The following is a 16,821-nucleotide window of genomic DNA, read 5'->3' as shown; positions in this document are numbered from 1 at the left end:
CTTCTTTTTGTCACCATTGGTAAAGGAACCACCTTTGCCTCTCGTATTAGTACAGATTGTAGCACCTTCACTCTTGTTACATTCTTGGCCTTTAAGCCACAACTCTATTTATAGTGAAAAAAATTCTTGAAATGTCAAAGCTTGGGGTCTCACTTGAGTGCTTAAGGGAGTTACCAATCCATCAAACTTTAGTGGATAAATCTAAAGACACTTCCTAGCTAGCTCCTCACTAGTCTTTTGTATCTTAGCGCCATCCATTTGGTTGAGCAAATTTTTGATCCGAGTGATGACTGCTTTAGCTTTCTCTCCTTCGGTAAACTTCTATGTTGCTAGTTGGTTCTCTAGGTTGTAAATCCTTGTTTGGTTTTGCATTTCGTACTAACTCCTCAGTATATTCCAAGCCTCTGATGCCTTGGTTGCATGCTGAATCAAGGTTAACGTTGTTAGAACAACTTGTAACTAAGGCATACCATGTATCTGCATTCCTTCGTTTCCAAGCTCATAAAGGTTTTGCATTTTGGGTCAGATTCCAGTACCGTCTCCAAAAGCTCATAAGAATCAAGGATAGTTGTAATTTTAAGCTTTCACAAAGTGTAGTTTGTATCATCTAACTTGTCTACGCTAAAGGTTGGTGGATGAATCCTTAGTATTTGAATTGCCAGTATAGTAGTATTACTACTTGATGTTCTAAACATGATTGCGTCTCTTTGCTATTGAAGCACTTTACACGTCGCAACGAATATAATTTAAGCAAGAAGTAGAGAATACACATCAAATATGAGAAGAATAGAAATTTTTTAAATTCCAAATAAACTAATATATAAATGACTTTGTCCGCCTTGTTAGCAGTCATGTGTGTCTTGTGTAGTTATCTCCTACTTGTGAGGTTCAGTCTGAGTTAAACGAGGACATAAGGAGCTCTGACATTGTATTTGTCTATCATTTTATGTATTTTAGACATTGTAGATGAAGGACTCATTAGTGAATTTCTTTTTGGACACTTTTGACCCTATTTAGTATGAAAGAGGGTACATCAATATCTACTCACTTAAGTGAGTTTAACTCCATTTTCAGCCAGCTGGTTGCCTTGAAGTTTATGATTGATGAGGAATTTAAGGCTACTTTCTTGCTTTGCACTCTATCAGAAAGTTGGGATACATTCGAGATTGCTATGAGCAATTCTAATGTAATCCTTTTGTATGCTGATGTAGAGAGTGGTCTACTTATGGAAGAGATGAATCGGCAGAACAATGCATCCAGTAAGTCTTTCAGTGCTTTGCATACTAGGGGCAGATCACAACAAAAGGGCAAATATGATAGCAAGGGACGCAGTAAATCATGTGGCAAAGATGTTGAATGCCATCATTGTGGCAAGAAGAGCCACTTTAAACGTGACTGCTACAAATGGAAGAAAGAGAAACGAAAAGGCAAGAAGACAGATGATAGCAAGGAAGAGAAGAAGGAGAGTCAGCCTAAGAAGAGCAATGTATTGAAGAGGTGAATGTAGTCACTCATGACAGTGACAGTGGGAGTGATGTACTCTTTATCTCTTCACATTTAGGTGCACATGCTTTACTTGCATATATAGATGATGACATGCATACATGGATTCTCGATTCAGGTGCTTCCTTTCATGCTACCCCTCATCGTGAGTGGTTCTCCGCCTATATAGGGGGTTGACATGGTGTTGTCCATCTTAGGGATAACTATGCGTGTGAGATTGCAGGTATTGGCAGTGTGCTGTTACAGTTTCAGCATGGCTCTATCTTTACGCTTCAGCATGTACGGCATGTATCTCAGCTCAAGAAAAGCTTAATTAGCACAGGGCAGCTAGATGATGATGGTTTTCATACCACCTTTGGTGATGGAAAATCAAAGATCTATAAGGGATCAAGAGTAATTGCCAGAGGTTGCAAGCGTGATACTTTGTATCCACTTTATGTATCTAGTGTGCGTGACCATGTTGTTGCCGTGATCGAGCAGCCAAGCGTTTCTTTGTGGCATGGCCAGTTGGGACACACGAGTTAAATATGAATGAAAGTGCTTTCTCGTTTGGGTTACTTGCCTTGTCTTTGTTATGCTGATTTTGAGCATTGTGATCATTGCATTTATGGCAAACATGCACAGAGTCTCACAAAAAGTATATTTCTTTGAAATCTTCTCCTTTCGAGTTAGTATATTCGAATGTATGTCAAATGCCAGGATTATCTTTAGGGGGAAAGAAATATTTTGTCACCTTTGTTGATGATACTACACGGAAAGTATGGGTTTATCCTATTCGTAACAAGGATGAAGTGCTTGATAAGTTTAAAAAATTCTTGGCATTGACTGAAAATCAGATAGATAAGACACTTAAGTGTCTTCGCTATGACAATGGTGGGGAATATGTGTCCAAGGCCTTTCATGCATTTTGTGACAGCAAAGGAATAAAGAGGGAGCTTACTGCCCCTCATAATCTGCTCCAAAATGGAGTTGCAGAGCGTATGAATCGGACCATATAGGATAAGGTCCGTACGATGTTGTTTCATGCTGCATTACCCCATGGTTTTTGGGCAGAGGCGTGGTCGGGCAAGTCACCTTCATATGCTCGTTTGAAAGTGTTTGGCTGTGAGGCTTTTGTGCACATTCGTAAAGAAAAACACAGCAAACTTGAGCAAAAGTCTTGTAAATACATTTTCCTAGGATATGGTGACGAGGGTGAAATGGGATATAGATTGTTGGATCTTGAGAAAAGGAAAGTAGTACGCAGCGATGACGTTATCTTCTAGGAAGATCACATGCACAAATAGCCCGAAAAGACTGAGGAGATCCGTAGGGTTGTATTCCGGGAAGAAATACCTTTTGGACAACAAAATGTGCCCGCTGTACAGCAGCAAATATCTGCTGTAAATGAACCTGTAAATGTAGGAAATGATCAGCCAGCTATTGCCCATGAAATTGAGCCATTACATGTGCAGGAACAACCAAAACAGCAAGTTGTTAATGCTGATTTGCAGACTGAAATGCTAGGACAGCATGCTGAAAATGGAAATTTGTAGGAACAGCCAGCAAACAATGACCATTGGGTTAGAAGATCGTCTAGGGCTACTAGACAACCTAACAGGTTTATTCTTGGCGCAAATAATGTGGCTGATTATGTCATGTTGACAGACTGTGGTGAATCGTCTTGCTTCAAGAAAGCAATGGATAGACAAGATAACAAGAAATGGTATAAAGCCATGCTGTCAGAGATGGAATATCTTGAAAAAAATGGCAATTGGTTCCTCACCAAAGTACAAGCAAGATTGGTTGCAAAGGGGTACAAGCAGGAGCATGGAATTGACTTTGATTAGATTTTCTCTCCTGTAGTTAAGATGACTACATTGAGAACCATTTTGGGCTTGGTTGTAGTTGAGGATATGAATCTCATACAGATGGATGTAAAGACTACATTTTTACATGGTGATCTGCATGAAGACATATATATGCAGTAGCCTGAAGGGTTTGTTGAACAAGGGAAGGAAAAAATGGTATGTAAACTCAAAAGGAGTTTGTATGGGCTGAAACAAGCACCAAGAGAATGGTATTATAAGTTTGATACATTCATGCAGTCCCAAGGCTTTCATAGAAGTCAAGTGGATCACTGCTTGTATACCAAAAAGGCAGCAGATGGCAGCCTGATTATCTTGGTTTTGTATGTCGATGACATGCTGATTGCTGGCAGGGATACTCATGCCTTGGCTTCATTGAAGCAAAGTCTTCATGGCAGCTTCGATACGAAGGCTCTTGGTGATGCAAATCACATTCTTGGCATGCGAATACTCAGAGATAGATCGAAAGGCTTACTCTATCGATCTCAATAGGAGTATATCTCCTATTGAGATCGAAAGGTTTACTCTATCGATCTCAATAGGAGTATATCTCCAAAGTTTTGCAGCATTTCAATATGGAGGGGGGGGATAACTATTGGGGTTCCATTGCCTACATATGTGAAACTTAGTGCAGAGGATAGCCCTACATTTGATGAAGAGAAGGCTGAAATGGCCAAGGTACCATATGCTTCAGCTGTTGGCAGTTTGATGTATGCTATGGTTGCTACATGTCCTGACATCGCCTTTGCAGTGGGAGTGGTTAGCAGATACATGGCAACACCTGGCAAGAGGCATTGGGATGTAGTGAAAGGTATTATGAGATCTCAGATACCTCAAAGGTACAAAGGAGTTGTGCATCTGCTTTGGAAAGCAGAAGGCATCTATTGTTGGCTTTACGGATGCAGACTATGCTGTCATGCGGATTGCAGGAAGTCCACTTCTGGGTATGTGTTTACTTTCATAGGCGGAGCAGTCTCTTGGATCTCCAAGCTACAAAAGTATGTTGCATTGTCTACTACAGAGGCAGAGTATGTGGTTGCCACTGAGGCATGCAAGGAGGCTTTATGGCTTTCACGTCTGGTGGGAGAGCTTGGCATCATAGAGTTACCTGTTCTCCATTGTGATAGTCAGAGTGCTATCATGCTAGCACGGAATCCTGTCTTTCATGCAAAGACAAAGCACATACAGGTGAAGTACCACTTCATTAGAGATGTACTTGACAGCAAAAGCATTGAGCTTATCAAAGTGCATACAGATGATAACCCTGCAGACTTTCTCACGAAGGGTTTTTTAGCAGAGCAGTTTGCTCATTGCCGACAGATGATGGGGGTTGGATAGATATATGTATTTCAGCTTTGTACATACCTAGACTTAGCTGATTCTTTTCTCCTCTTAAGGCACATTTCCTTTAGGTGGGAGGTTGTTGGGAATAAAGGCCTCGTGCCTTTTAAATGTGCTCGGGTGTGAACATACCCTTAGCACTTATACTTAGATATATATATCTATCTAAAAACCTAAAGGTACACTCTCATCATTGTACCTGAAAACGTGCTCGCTCTCTACTCTACTCTCACGCACTCTCTCTGTTTCTCCTTGCGTGTAGCGACAGTCTGTCTCGATCTTCGTGCCTAATCGGCCCCTACATGTTTGGGAGCGAAGGGTGGATCAGAGCCTTTTTTGCCTCTACTTTATCACCAGCTATTACCACCGAGTGCGTTTCTCTACACATTTATTAGGTGGAGGAGCCTTCTTTGACTGTCTCGTCTTCTAAGTAGCCTTGGTCCATCGACAGTGGTGCATCGAGTCCTATGACTCCCCGAGGTGATTTGTTGTAGGATCTCCGTTCGTCAGAGGGTATCATAATTGCTGGTGATATCTCTTTGGTGCCTATTAGTGGTATTGACATCTTGCCTCTATTGTCTAACTATCCATCGAGCTTTGTTTTGGAGATCCTATCTGTTTTGGACTTGGACTTCTCTCTTCTCTTAGTTCATGGCTTTCCTAGACTTGGGACCCGCGTTGTCTTCATCGTGCTGGTTGTCTTTGTTGAGGATTCTTCTATAAGAGTTGCTTTTATGATAGGTTGGCCGGAGAGGGGGCTATCCATTCTCCATTAAGACAGTGGTGCATTGAGTCCTATGACTCCCCAAGGTGATTTGTTGCAGGATCTCCGTCTGTCAGAGGGTATCATCATTGCTGGTGATATCTCTTTGGTGTCTATTAGTGGTTTGACACCTTGTCTCTATTGTCTGACCATCCATTGAGCTTTGTTTTTGAGATCCTACTTGTTATGGACTTGGACTTCTCTCTTCTCTTAGTTCATGGCCTTTCTAGACTCGAGATCCGCGTTGTCTTCATCATCCTGGCCGCCTTTGTTGAGGATTCTTCTACAAGAGCCGCTTTTATGATAGGTTGGCCGGAGAGGGGACTATCCATTCTCCATTCCCTTTAGTGGACTTCATTGGCATTTGCACTCTTCTTGCCCTCGGATCCACATCTCCTTTGGCCTTCCGCTACATCAAGGATCTGAGAGGGGGTGTTAGGCTTTAGCAGTCATGTGTGTCTTGTGTGATCATCTTTTGCTTGTGAGCCTCAATCTGAGTTAGATGGGGACAATGAATATTCATTTTATTGTTTGGTTGAGGGCCTGCTGCCCCCTAGACCTTTGTTAGGGGGGTCGTTGGCCCCCTCGAGATCCCCTAGCTAGGGCCACTTTCATAGCCTCAAGACCTCAAAATAGGGGTCCCTGATAACTCCCACACCCCACAACTCGATGTTGTGTGTCTCAAGATGCTACAACTTAACAACTTTATCTAACCCAAAGTTTAGACCCACAAAGGTCACCTTTTTGCCATCTGATCACATAGACCTCATTTAACACACAAGTCAAGACCCAGACCCAACCAATATCCGGACTCACATATGGCTTCTCCTCATAACGGGGGCCTTAGAACTTGAGTACCATGGGGCATTAGTGGTACCTTACGAATGTGTGGCATTGATCATATCTAACAAGGAGCACTTGTCAGAGTTTACCAATATGTTGTTGGGAGACTATGTCTAGCACAAACGCGAACAATTTTGTGATCAAGGCCAAGATGATGTTTTGGATGCTACTATGGATACAAAGACAATGTTGCATTCGTTTTCAGTTTTTTTTGAAAAAGGAGTTATCCTCTTTTTTACAAGCAGGATCCCAATGCTTTCTTGGAGCTGCCAATGGTTTTATTTAATGTTGTTGGGTGATCATGTGGAGGGGATTTTTGTGGGAACATGGGGCTTTCATTAAGTGATGTTGAAATCAACGGTGCTCCGTGTGACAATCTTTTGGCAAAGGTTCGTTGGTTATTTGATCAGTGCCTGGTTCATGTTGTACTTTGGAGACTGATGGCCGATTTCTAGTGCTTGCTTCAATAGAAATGCCCAGTGTAGGTGGAAGTGGAAGCTTGCCCTGTTGTTTATTGGCCTTTGTTAAAGGAAGCTATGGCAACTCTTGGTGCCCCCCAGTTTTGAGGGCCACAGATTGCAACCTCATGTGTATATTGTGGTATACCTCTTGCAAGAGGCCTAATTGATTGCAGCTACATTATCCTAGAATGCCATCTTTGCATTTTAACTTGAAGTGGGGTACTTTTGTTGGTCATTGTTTCTCTTGTGAAAAGTAAGGGCATTTTGAGTTTGAATACCTAGAAAAACATGCAATGCCAAAGGCTGGAATAGCCCTGGTTGTTAATGAGGATCTCATGGTTGCAAGCATTTAGATGATGAGACTCTTGCATTGATAAATGCAAATAAAGAAAAAAAGCCTGTGCAATCATTGGACCTACCGGGAAATGGATGGATGGATGTTCGTTCTAAAAGAAGCAAAAAGGTTAATGTTGACATCTTAGTTCTATGCCTAGCCCTCTGTAGTAGGACTCCATATGTACTTATGCGTGATGGAAAGATAAGTAGCCTATGGTGTGTTCAACTAATGACATGGTTTCTTCTACCCCTTGGAAACCCTATGTGGACCACTCTAAAGATCCACTAGCTAGACTTACCTTTGAGACATGAGGTAAGGTGGTTACTTCATACGATTGTCATTATCCATGGTCCTTTCCAAAGAAAGGGGGTGATCCCTCGACCTCAAAATCAGAAAGTCTTGAGTTTGAACTTATTTGCAGTGTTGGCTGATTTTCTTAATGAGGGAATTCTTAAGATGTTAGTAGAAGAAGTAAAATTGAGGCAAAACCAGTCTTGGCCCTAATTTTCTTTCTTTGGATGCATATGAAAATTGTCACTTGGAATGTGCATGGAATTTAGTCTCCTAGTAAGCCATATGACATGTGGCATATCTTGCACGACAACAAATGGGATGTCTTATGCACTCTCGAGCATAAAAGTCATGGTGAAGTAGGGAAGATTGTGGACCGCCATGGGTTTCACTTGTTTTGTGCGGGGGTTTCGCACAACATTACTCCTGTGTGCTCATGGTAGTCTATGAGAGATTTCAACCGGTTCTCCTAAAGAATGATGTGCATGGTCACTTTTTGGTGGTTGAAATCTTGTTTGAAGGGGAGGTTGTTAGTAGGATTGTTAGCTCATGTGTGAGTTTGTGCATGCCTATCAAGGCTGGGCACATTGTCATTATTTTAGGCATTATTTTTGTGATTTATTAGTGGCATTTTATGCTAGTTGGCCAACATTTATGCTGGCAGATCAGCTGTTGTTTATGGCCTATTTTATGCCTATTTATAATGGGCTCCTCCTTCTCCTCCTCTGTCATCATCATCATGTAGCAGGTGGACTTCATGTTGGAGAGAGGAGCTAGTGCCAGTGCCCACGCAGTCAGTGACTCATTGTTGTATGCAGTTGTCTCGTGTTTGGTATATGGATTCCATTTCCCGAACACATCTCTAGGTTCTCTTCTTTTGTAGTGTTCCTTAGTGTTCTCTCTGTCTTTCTCTTCTGTCTTGTGTTCAACAGTTTATTTCAGCACTTGTCTATGCTTCCATTGCTACACCACTTTTGACACGGTATTAGATTGTAGGATCTAGGTTCATGCTGCTGGTTTCTCTGTTGATCTCAGGTCTTTCCTCCATCTGCTGATCAGGTGCCAGTCTGTTGTTGCTCAACGATTTGTTTGCTGCCTGCACTGCTGTGTTTGCTGCATTTAATGCAGTGTCACCTAACGTCAGTGCCAACTAGACCTTCGTTTTCAGGCTGGACCCTGCTGCTCCATCCGGTGGTTTCTGTATTGTTGTTGCCTGCTGTTTTTAACCTAGATTTTCTGCGTTTTTAGGATCCGACACTTCTCTATTGCTGGGCGACATCTTCTGACTATTTTTCTTGCAGATTTTGATACTGGCAACATTGTGATTTTGTGATCAGCTTGTGAATATTGCGTGTGTACTCTCTTATTGTGCAGTATTTACTGTTTGGTTGGTTGTCTTCTCTATCTGTCTACCTTCTATCTTCTCTTCTTATTCTCTCCATATGGCTTCTCCATGTACTTCTACAGATGATAAGTTACATGGCCCCGACTATCTGACATGGAGTGATGTCATGAAAGGCTGGTTTGTGTAGAAGCAGTTATGGTACATCATTTGTGGAGCTATTCTCCGTCCTCAACGTCCTTTTCCACTTTTTTGAAGATTTTGATATGGACAACAATGAGAAAAATGTGCTTACATGGGATATAGATGATGCACGTGCCTATTATGTTATTCTTTGATGCTTTTTGAAAGAAGTTCTATTGGTGGTTACCTTTGCTGGACATCTCTAGAAGTATGATCAAAGCTTCAGATGCTGTACAAGGCACCTTCTACCTTGCGTGCAATGACCCTTTATTGATAGCTTTAGCAGATGAAGTTTGATTCTAAGGGCACTATTCAATCATTCTTGCTTTGTGTTACATAGGTATAGGACCAACTTCGACACATGCAGTCTTCCCTTTCAAAGGCACATCTCGTGGGAATGGTACTCTACAAGCTCCCTCTGGAGTTTGATGGAGTGGTGAATGCTTTGCGGGTGCAGATATCATCTACACTTGTGAGCTTCATATATATGTTCTCGATGCTACTTGAGCATGGGATATCTTTGCGTTTACAGGGGAGGCTTCTGTCTCATTATGGAGATTCCAGTGAGGCCTTTCAGCTTTAGAGAGGGGCAATAAGAACATGAAGTTGAGGGCCCAGTGTTATCATTGTGGTAAGAAGGGCCATTTGCAGAAGGATTATAAAGAGTTAGCAGCCTCATGGAAGAAGAAGAAGAAGTAGGATGCGGTCTCCTTTGACGAGTCCACCTCTTCCTTGGACATAGATTCTGATTTTCCGACCAAGGAGAAGTCCAAGGCGTGGAAGGAATCCACTTCTTTAGATTGAGGGAAGGGCTTGGTTGCCCCTTCCTCTATTGCTTTCTAGTCCAAGTGATATGGTTATTCCTCACGACTCTCCAGTGTTAGAGAGGGAGTGTGAGAGGGTGGTGAGATAGGGCAGTTGAGCCTAATCTATATAGGTATATAAGTGCGCACAGGTTCCAGAGAGGGACATCCTTCACGCATCGATCGAAGTTTGATAGATTCAAACCATGGAGTTGGGATTGACACCCAAGTTCATGATGGGTTATTATTTGATAGAGAATGGGCTTGGCTCCTAGTATTGAGCTCACATGAGAGGACACTTTGGCAGTTTGGCCAAAGGTGGAGAATCCATGGTTACATATGTTCAGAGGCATTTTTGACAGGATAGTCTTGTATGCTATTGTGAGACATTGATGAGGGACACAAAGACATGCTATGGTTCTCTATTTTCAAGGGCTACTACAATCAACGTCGACATCAGGTTCTCTTCAAGGCACCTTGGTGGTGGCTTGATCACCAAGTGCTTGGGTATCCATGGTTCTCCTCTGGTGGTTCTATGTTGTATGGGAATTGTGATGAGTCATTATCATTGTATCATTGTATTGTATCAATCACCCATGATCTGAGAGAGGGTGTTAGTAGGATTGTCAGCTTATGTGTGAGTCTATGCATGCTTGTTAGTGCTGGGCACATTGTCATTATTACATACGGCCATATGGTCTAGATTGAATCATATGTATGTCATGTATGATGATGCCTTTCTGCTAGATATTTTGGATATATGAGTTTTGCAACAACACACCTTGTTGGATAATTTTTCACTACAATTTGAGATGCTTGCACAACCTGTTGCTCCCTATGCACAATTTTTTGGCAAAGTTCTCTTGCGCTTCAATTCATCTTACTTGAAGATCTTGTTTTTAATGGTTATGGGCAATTGATCGATCGATTCTTGGAGGATTTTCCTTCTAGAGGCACTCAAGCAATTGATTAGCAATGTGCAAAAGGTTGCTAGGCAATATGGCATTCACCATGTCTCCCTTTGCCGATAGCATGGGCAGGTGGCAAAGGAATTACTGGCTTTGGTTCACTCATTGCTTCTTGAAGCCTCGGATGATGCATTCTTGTTTCCATTGGCTATAAGATTGTTGACCTTATTCAATAGTTTCAATTGAGATCTTAGTAGCAGGCCAAACCAAAATCTCTGAATGAAAATTTGCAAGATGTCTCATATTAGTCACATCAATCCTTTTGGAGTTTTCACCCTACCCCTGCTTAAGAGAATATGGTTAGACTCTGAATGAAAATTTGCAAGATGTCTCATGTTAGTCACATCAATCCTTTTGGAGTTTTCACCCTTCCCCTGCTTAAGAGAACATGGTTAGACTCTAGCATTAGGAGGAACGCATGGTTATGGATTTGTAGACCATTGTTCATATGTGTAGAAACTACTTTGTGGATCTTCTTGGCTTGGCTATAACTCCCTCTGAGTGGGCTTCTAATGCTCGTTTGGCTTTTCATGCTTTGGTCAGAGACGAGGTTTCGCTCAACACCCGTGTTGCCTTGAAAAGCATTCGTGAGGATGAGGTTATGGATGTCTTATTGCATTTATCTTTGGATAAAAGTCCTAGTTGGGATGGTCTCAATAATGAATTCTTTGAGACCTATGCCACCAGTCTAGGGGCACTCACTCCTTTGAGTAATTGATTAGCAATAGGCAAAGGGTTGCTAGGCAATATGGCATTCACCATGCCTCCCTTTGCAGATAGCGTCGACAGGCAGTAGAGGAATTAGTGGCTTTGGTTCGCTCATTGCTTCTTGAATCCTCAAATGCATTCTTATTTCCATTGGCTACAAGATTGGTTGACCTTATTCAATAGTTTTAGTTGAGGTCTTATTAGTAGGATGAATCAAAATCTTTGACCAAAAATTTGCAAGATGCTTCCTATCAGTCACATAAATTCTTTTGGAGATTTCACCCTTCCCCTACTTGAGAGAACATGGTTAGAATCCAGCATTAGGAGGACCATATGATTACAGACTTGTAGACCATTGTTCATATGTGTAAAAACTACTTTGTAGATCTTCTTGGCTCGGCTCTCTGACCCCCTCTGAGCGGACTTCTAATGTCCGTTTGGCTTTTTATGCTTTGGTCAAAGATGAGGTTTCACTCGACACTTGGGTTGCCTTGGAAAGCATTGGTGAGGATGAGGTTATGGATGTCTTATTGCATGTACCTTTGGATAAAAGTCCTAGTTGGGATGGCCTCACTAATGAATTCTTTGAGACCTATGCCACTAGTTTGGTGAAACCCTTGATTGCCGTGTGCCAATAGGTTTGGGAAACAGGGGTTATGTCTGTATCATGGAAGGAGGGAGTTATTAAATTGATCCTCAAAGTGCTTTCTCCATCAATGCTGAAACATTGGAGATCCATCTCCTTAATGGGGTCAATGTATAAAATTTTCTTGAAAGTGCTGGCTAACTATCTCCACAAGCAACTCTTTGACATCGTGCACCCCAATCAATATGGATCCATCAAAGGTAGAAATATCTTGCATAATGAACTGAATGTGCAAAAGGGAATTGATTATGCTAAGCATTCCAATCAAGAGGTGATATTAGTGTAGTTGGACTTGGAAAAATTTGAATGGTAGTGTTACTGACCACTTTTCCCTTGCTCACTTAGTTAGATAGGGCTGCCCTTTGAGCCCTTTGTTTTTTTCTTTGGCAACCCATCTAGTACTCACCATGTTATCCCACATGGTGGTCTCTGGGCAGTTGATTGGTTTATCCCATCCCTTTGGTCAACATTTTGTTGCACAGTCGTTAGCATAGTTGCCAAGGGTTTATGAAACAGGAGGTACGAGAGGTTTCATATGAGTTTCGTATTAGAAACGGGTTTATTTGAGATATAAAACAATATGAAAGTAATACATACATAAACTGTATGACTCATGTGACGTAGAAAACATAGATTGACATTATTCATGGCCCACTATCCATGCCCAACATCAACTTTAGTTGTAAAAGGTGCCATCAATATATGCGATCATCATTGATAAAAACTCAAAGCAAAAATGTGGCAATTAATGCCAATACCATGTCAACGTGTTAAGTAAATCCATGATAAACGACGATTACAAAAGTCAAAAGACATTTAGAGTGTGGCATTTGTGAATGTTTAAAATAAGTGTTTCATATGTTTATGAAATGCCTAGGTATGAAATCAGTTTCCTAACCTTACGAAATGGGTTTCTTGGCAACTATGGTCGTTAGTGGATGACACTTTTATGATCTTGCATGCAAAAAGGGATTATCTTTGCAAAGCTTTGGATGTTTGGAATCTTTTTGGGTGTGCTTCTAGCCTTCACATTAATGTTGTGAAATCCTCCCTTATAGAGTGTGGCATTTGTGAATGTTTAAAATAAGTGTTTCATATGTTTATGAAATGCCTAGGTATGAAATCAGTTTCCTAACCTACGAAATGGGTTTCTTGGCAACTATGGTCGTTAGTGGATGACACTTTTATGATCTTGCATGCAAAAAGGGATTATCTTTGCAAAGCTTTGGATGTTTGGAATCTTTTTGGGTGTGCTTCTAGCCTTCACATTAATGCTGTGAAATCCTCCCTTATTGACTGCACTGAATCTGTTTTTTCAGTCTTTGGGATGGTAGGGGGTGATAGTACCCCATGGCAATGTTGCTAGACATTTGGGGTATCCCTTGGGTGTTGATGTTCAGCCAAAACAATTGATGGAATCGATCTTCCAAAAGTTGGAGGCTAAATTTGTTTATAGGAAACTCCACACTTGGCACTTCCATGTGCATCTCAAAGTTGCACAAACCATCATGCTACCCATGCTTGCTTACTTTTTGCCACTCCTGCCTGGGAACACCACTTCCTTGAATGCTCTTACTAGGTGCATTTGCTTCATGTTGTGGAAAAAGGACTTCTTGCATGTAGGTATTTCTTGGATTTCTTGGAGTCATCTTTGCACCTCGAAAAGCATGGGCGGTGGTGCTATTCTAGATGTGGAGACCCATGTGGTGGCTCTTCGTTGGTTGTTTTTCAGAGCCACGTGCACTGATAATCATTCCTAGGTCTTCATTGTCCATTTCTTCTTGGAAGACCGAGGTTTCGTACATGGTAATACTAGCATACGTGCCTCGTGGTGGCATATTCTTAATAGTGATACCCACTTATCGACATCCTTCTCGTTTTTGGTACATCATTTGGTTTGTACTTGGCGACTCGTTCTTCAGAGGTTTATTGGCATTTAGTAGAGGATCAGTTGGAAGCTAATTCCTTCCGGCTGGAACTGTTGGTTGTGTCATTATTGCTTTCTTGGGATAGGAAACAGGAGGACCGACCAAAATTTAATCATATGGGACGTCTTGCTTTGTCTTGCGTTGGTGATGCCACTTTGATTAACTGTGGGTTGTGACCGCCAAAATTTAATCGTATGGGACGACTTGCTTTGTCTTGTGTTGCTGATGCCACTTTGATTAACCGTGGGGTGCTGATGTCTTTTTGCACAACCAGGAGTCTTTTCTGGATTTCTCGTGGATACCATGATTTGTGGGGCTAGATTGAGAGGGTATTGTGGCCATACAACCTTTTCCTGCACTTGACTCTACCCGTCCCTAATAGGGTTGGGATCTTACTAGCCGTCTTAATCTAAAAAGGCTTTGGCTGAACAGTTGTATCATCTCATGATTAAGGATCATCATTGGCTGGTCGCCAAAGGGAACTCGGTTTTGTGCATGCATAAATCAAAGACTTGGTGGAAAATGACGGTGATAGAAGGTTGGCTGAAAAATACCCCCTCCAAATGCAAGGTCTTTCTCTGGAGAGTGCTTGTTGGTGGACTCCCCCCTTTGCCTCGGCTCTTTCTAAGCGCTGAATATCGAATGGGAATTTTATCTCCTGCCCTTTAGCTAGGAAATCTAGACCCTCTTGTTGCATATTTGGAGAGCTACCCAGCTCACTGCGGGCATCTAGGGACATATTGCTAGGATCAAGGGTCCTCTACATTGGCAATTAGATCTTGTTCAGCTTGCTGTTCTTCTCCATAGGGAGGATTTACTTCCTTGCCCTGAATTTTGTATCTTTTTTGTGATTTGACTTTTGTATCCTTTTGTGATTTGATATGATATAATACAAACACTCATTAGGGGGGGGAGAGAGAGAGAGAGAGACTCTCTTTTGCTAGCATTGACTCTGGGAGCCCAGACGCGCAGGTGATCGCCATGAAGTTCAATCCAAGAGTCAGCAGCTCTAGGCGCAAGTCTAGGAAGGCTCATTTTACTGCACCTTCAAGCGTGCGGCACATTTTGATGAGTGCACCGCTTTCCTCTACACTGCGTAACAAGCATAATGTTCGTTCAGTGCCTGTGCGAAAGGATGATGAAGTTAAGGTTGTAAGAGGAACCTTTAAAGGTAGAGAGGGAAAAGTGGTCCAAGTGTATAGACGCAAGTGGGTTATTCATGTGGAGCGTATCACTAGGGAGAAAGTAAATGGGGCAACTGTCAATGTTGGTATTGACCCATCTAAAGTAGTCATTATGAAATTGAAATTGGACAAGGACAGGAAAGCTCTTCTTGACAGAAAAGGAAAAGGGAGAACTGCAGAGAAAGGCAAGGGGAAATTTACAGCCGAGGATGTTGCTACTCCCCTTCAAGAAGTTGATTGAAGTGTAAACAGAGAGATGCCTGAAGTTAGTGACCGTGTCTGAGCTCAGATATCACAGTTATCCGATGCTACATGAAGACCTTATGAGTCCCACTGTTGTTTATATGGGTTTTGGCAACCTGGGGTTGTGGTATTGTCTTCATGAGCTGTACTACCTCTTTTTGCAAATTACATTCAGATGATAGTTGGAAAGGGAGCTGTATAACTCTTCTAGTCGAACTTCTAACTTAAGATGTGTCATGAGGGAGCTATACTAACTTAAGCTGGGCTAGGTGACTTCTCTATGAATTTAGTTTGATAGTCACAGGGTGGCAAGAAATAAAAAAATAAAATAAAAATAAGAGAGAGAGAGAGAGAGAGAGAGAGAGAGAGAGAGAGAGAGAGAGAGAGATTAACATCTTTTGAGGCCAAAATCAGCCTATAAGACAAAACCATGTACAATGCTGATCGTCACTAGACATCCAAGTGTTATGTGCTAAAAGATGGTCAGTGCTATACTGTGAAAAGAAGCTAAGGTGATGTACAGGACAAAACGATGCCCATGTAGGGATACAATAGGAGAGAGAGAGAGAGAGAGAGAGAGAGAGAGAGAGAGAGAGGACTTATTTCTTAAGTTTTGGTGATTATGATCCTATTGTGGTGGAAACAGACTGGGTTTGCTTTTATGTTGTCAACTTTTCTAAGCAAGGCAGCATCGGCTAGGACCCTGGGGTTTGCTGTCTTCATTGTTGGTTTCCTTACTCAGGTATGTACTGATTGACATTGTAAAATCATGCAAGTGTTTTGGACTAAGGGGCTATTTGGATGCAGTTGGTCACAGCCTCCGGCTTTCCATATGATAAACAATTTGCTCAAACTTATCGAGCTATCTGGTCAATATTCCCCCCAAATCTTTTTGCAATTGCTATGAGCTCCTTGGCAGATGCTACAGCAACAAAACAGGATAAGGGCTTCAGTTGGTCAGGACGTACAAGTTGCTCTGCTGTGTCACCTGATTGTGTTATAACATTGGTAATCCACAATTCATGCTGCTCAATCCGTGCTTACACTGTTTGGAACTGTCCTTTGTTGTTTTACATAAGTAAAACAGATGCCTTTGACTAGTTGTGCAAAACACTATGATTTCAACATGCTTATAACTCACTACATTGAGTTAATGGAGTTTCCTGAAGCTGCAGTATTAAGCAGTCACTGCATATCTAACAATGTAATTCGCAGAATGATCTTCACATCTTAATATCGACTCTTGATATGCGTCTTTCCAGGATCAAATCTACAAATGGCTCACAACTACTTTTGTCATATGGGTTTTCATTGCGTTGTATCTTGATAACATTCTTAAAGATGCAAATGGTGTGAGGAAATCTTGGTATTACTGCTTAATGCCATCATACTGGACAGGAAGGTCACCTAGCCGGGCAGAAGGTTTGAAA

At 41.7% G+C, this 16,821-nt stretch overlaps 1 protein-coding gene and 1 pseudogene across 1 annotated transcript in view; both read left to right on the top strand.

Annotated features, from left to right (window-relative positions):
* Positions 1-16,821, top strand: part of LOC148015795 (ABC transporter A family member 2-like) — a 44,255-nt gene that overhangs the window by 17,943 nt on the left and 9,491 nt on the right. The window contains exons 5-7 of the mRNA XM_087664669.1: positions 16,038-16,133; positions 16,199-16,399; positions 16,654-16,813. Coding sequence (XP_087520795.1) covers positions 16,038-16,133; positions 16,199-16,399; positions 16,654-16,813 — 457 coding nt within the window. The remainder of the gene's footprint in view (positions 1-16,037; positions 16,134-16,198; positions 16,400-16,653; positions 16,814-16,821) is intronic.
* Positions 14,892-15,580, top strand: LOC148015796 (large ribosomal subunit protein uL24y pseudogene; annotated as a pseudogene).

This window comes from Lygodium microphyllum, chromosome 23 (assembly GCF_053477565.2).
Source record: "Lygodium microphyllum isolate KBCC chromosome 23, Lygodium_microphyllum_v1.1.10, whole genome shotgun sequence".
NCBI lineage: Eukaryota > Viridiplantae > Streptophyta > Polypodiopsida > Schizaeales > Lygodiaceae > Lygodium > Lygodium microphyllum.
The sequence above is the reverse complement of the archived record's forward strand: the minus strand, read 5'-3'. Positions and strand labels throughout refer to the sequence as shown.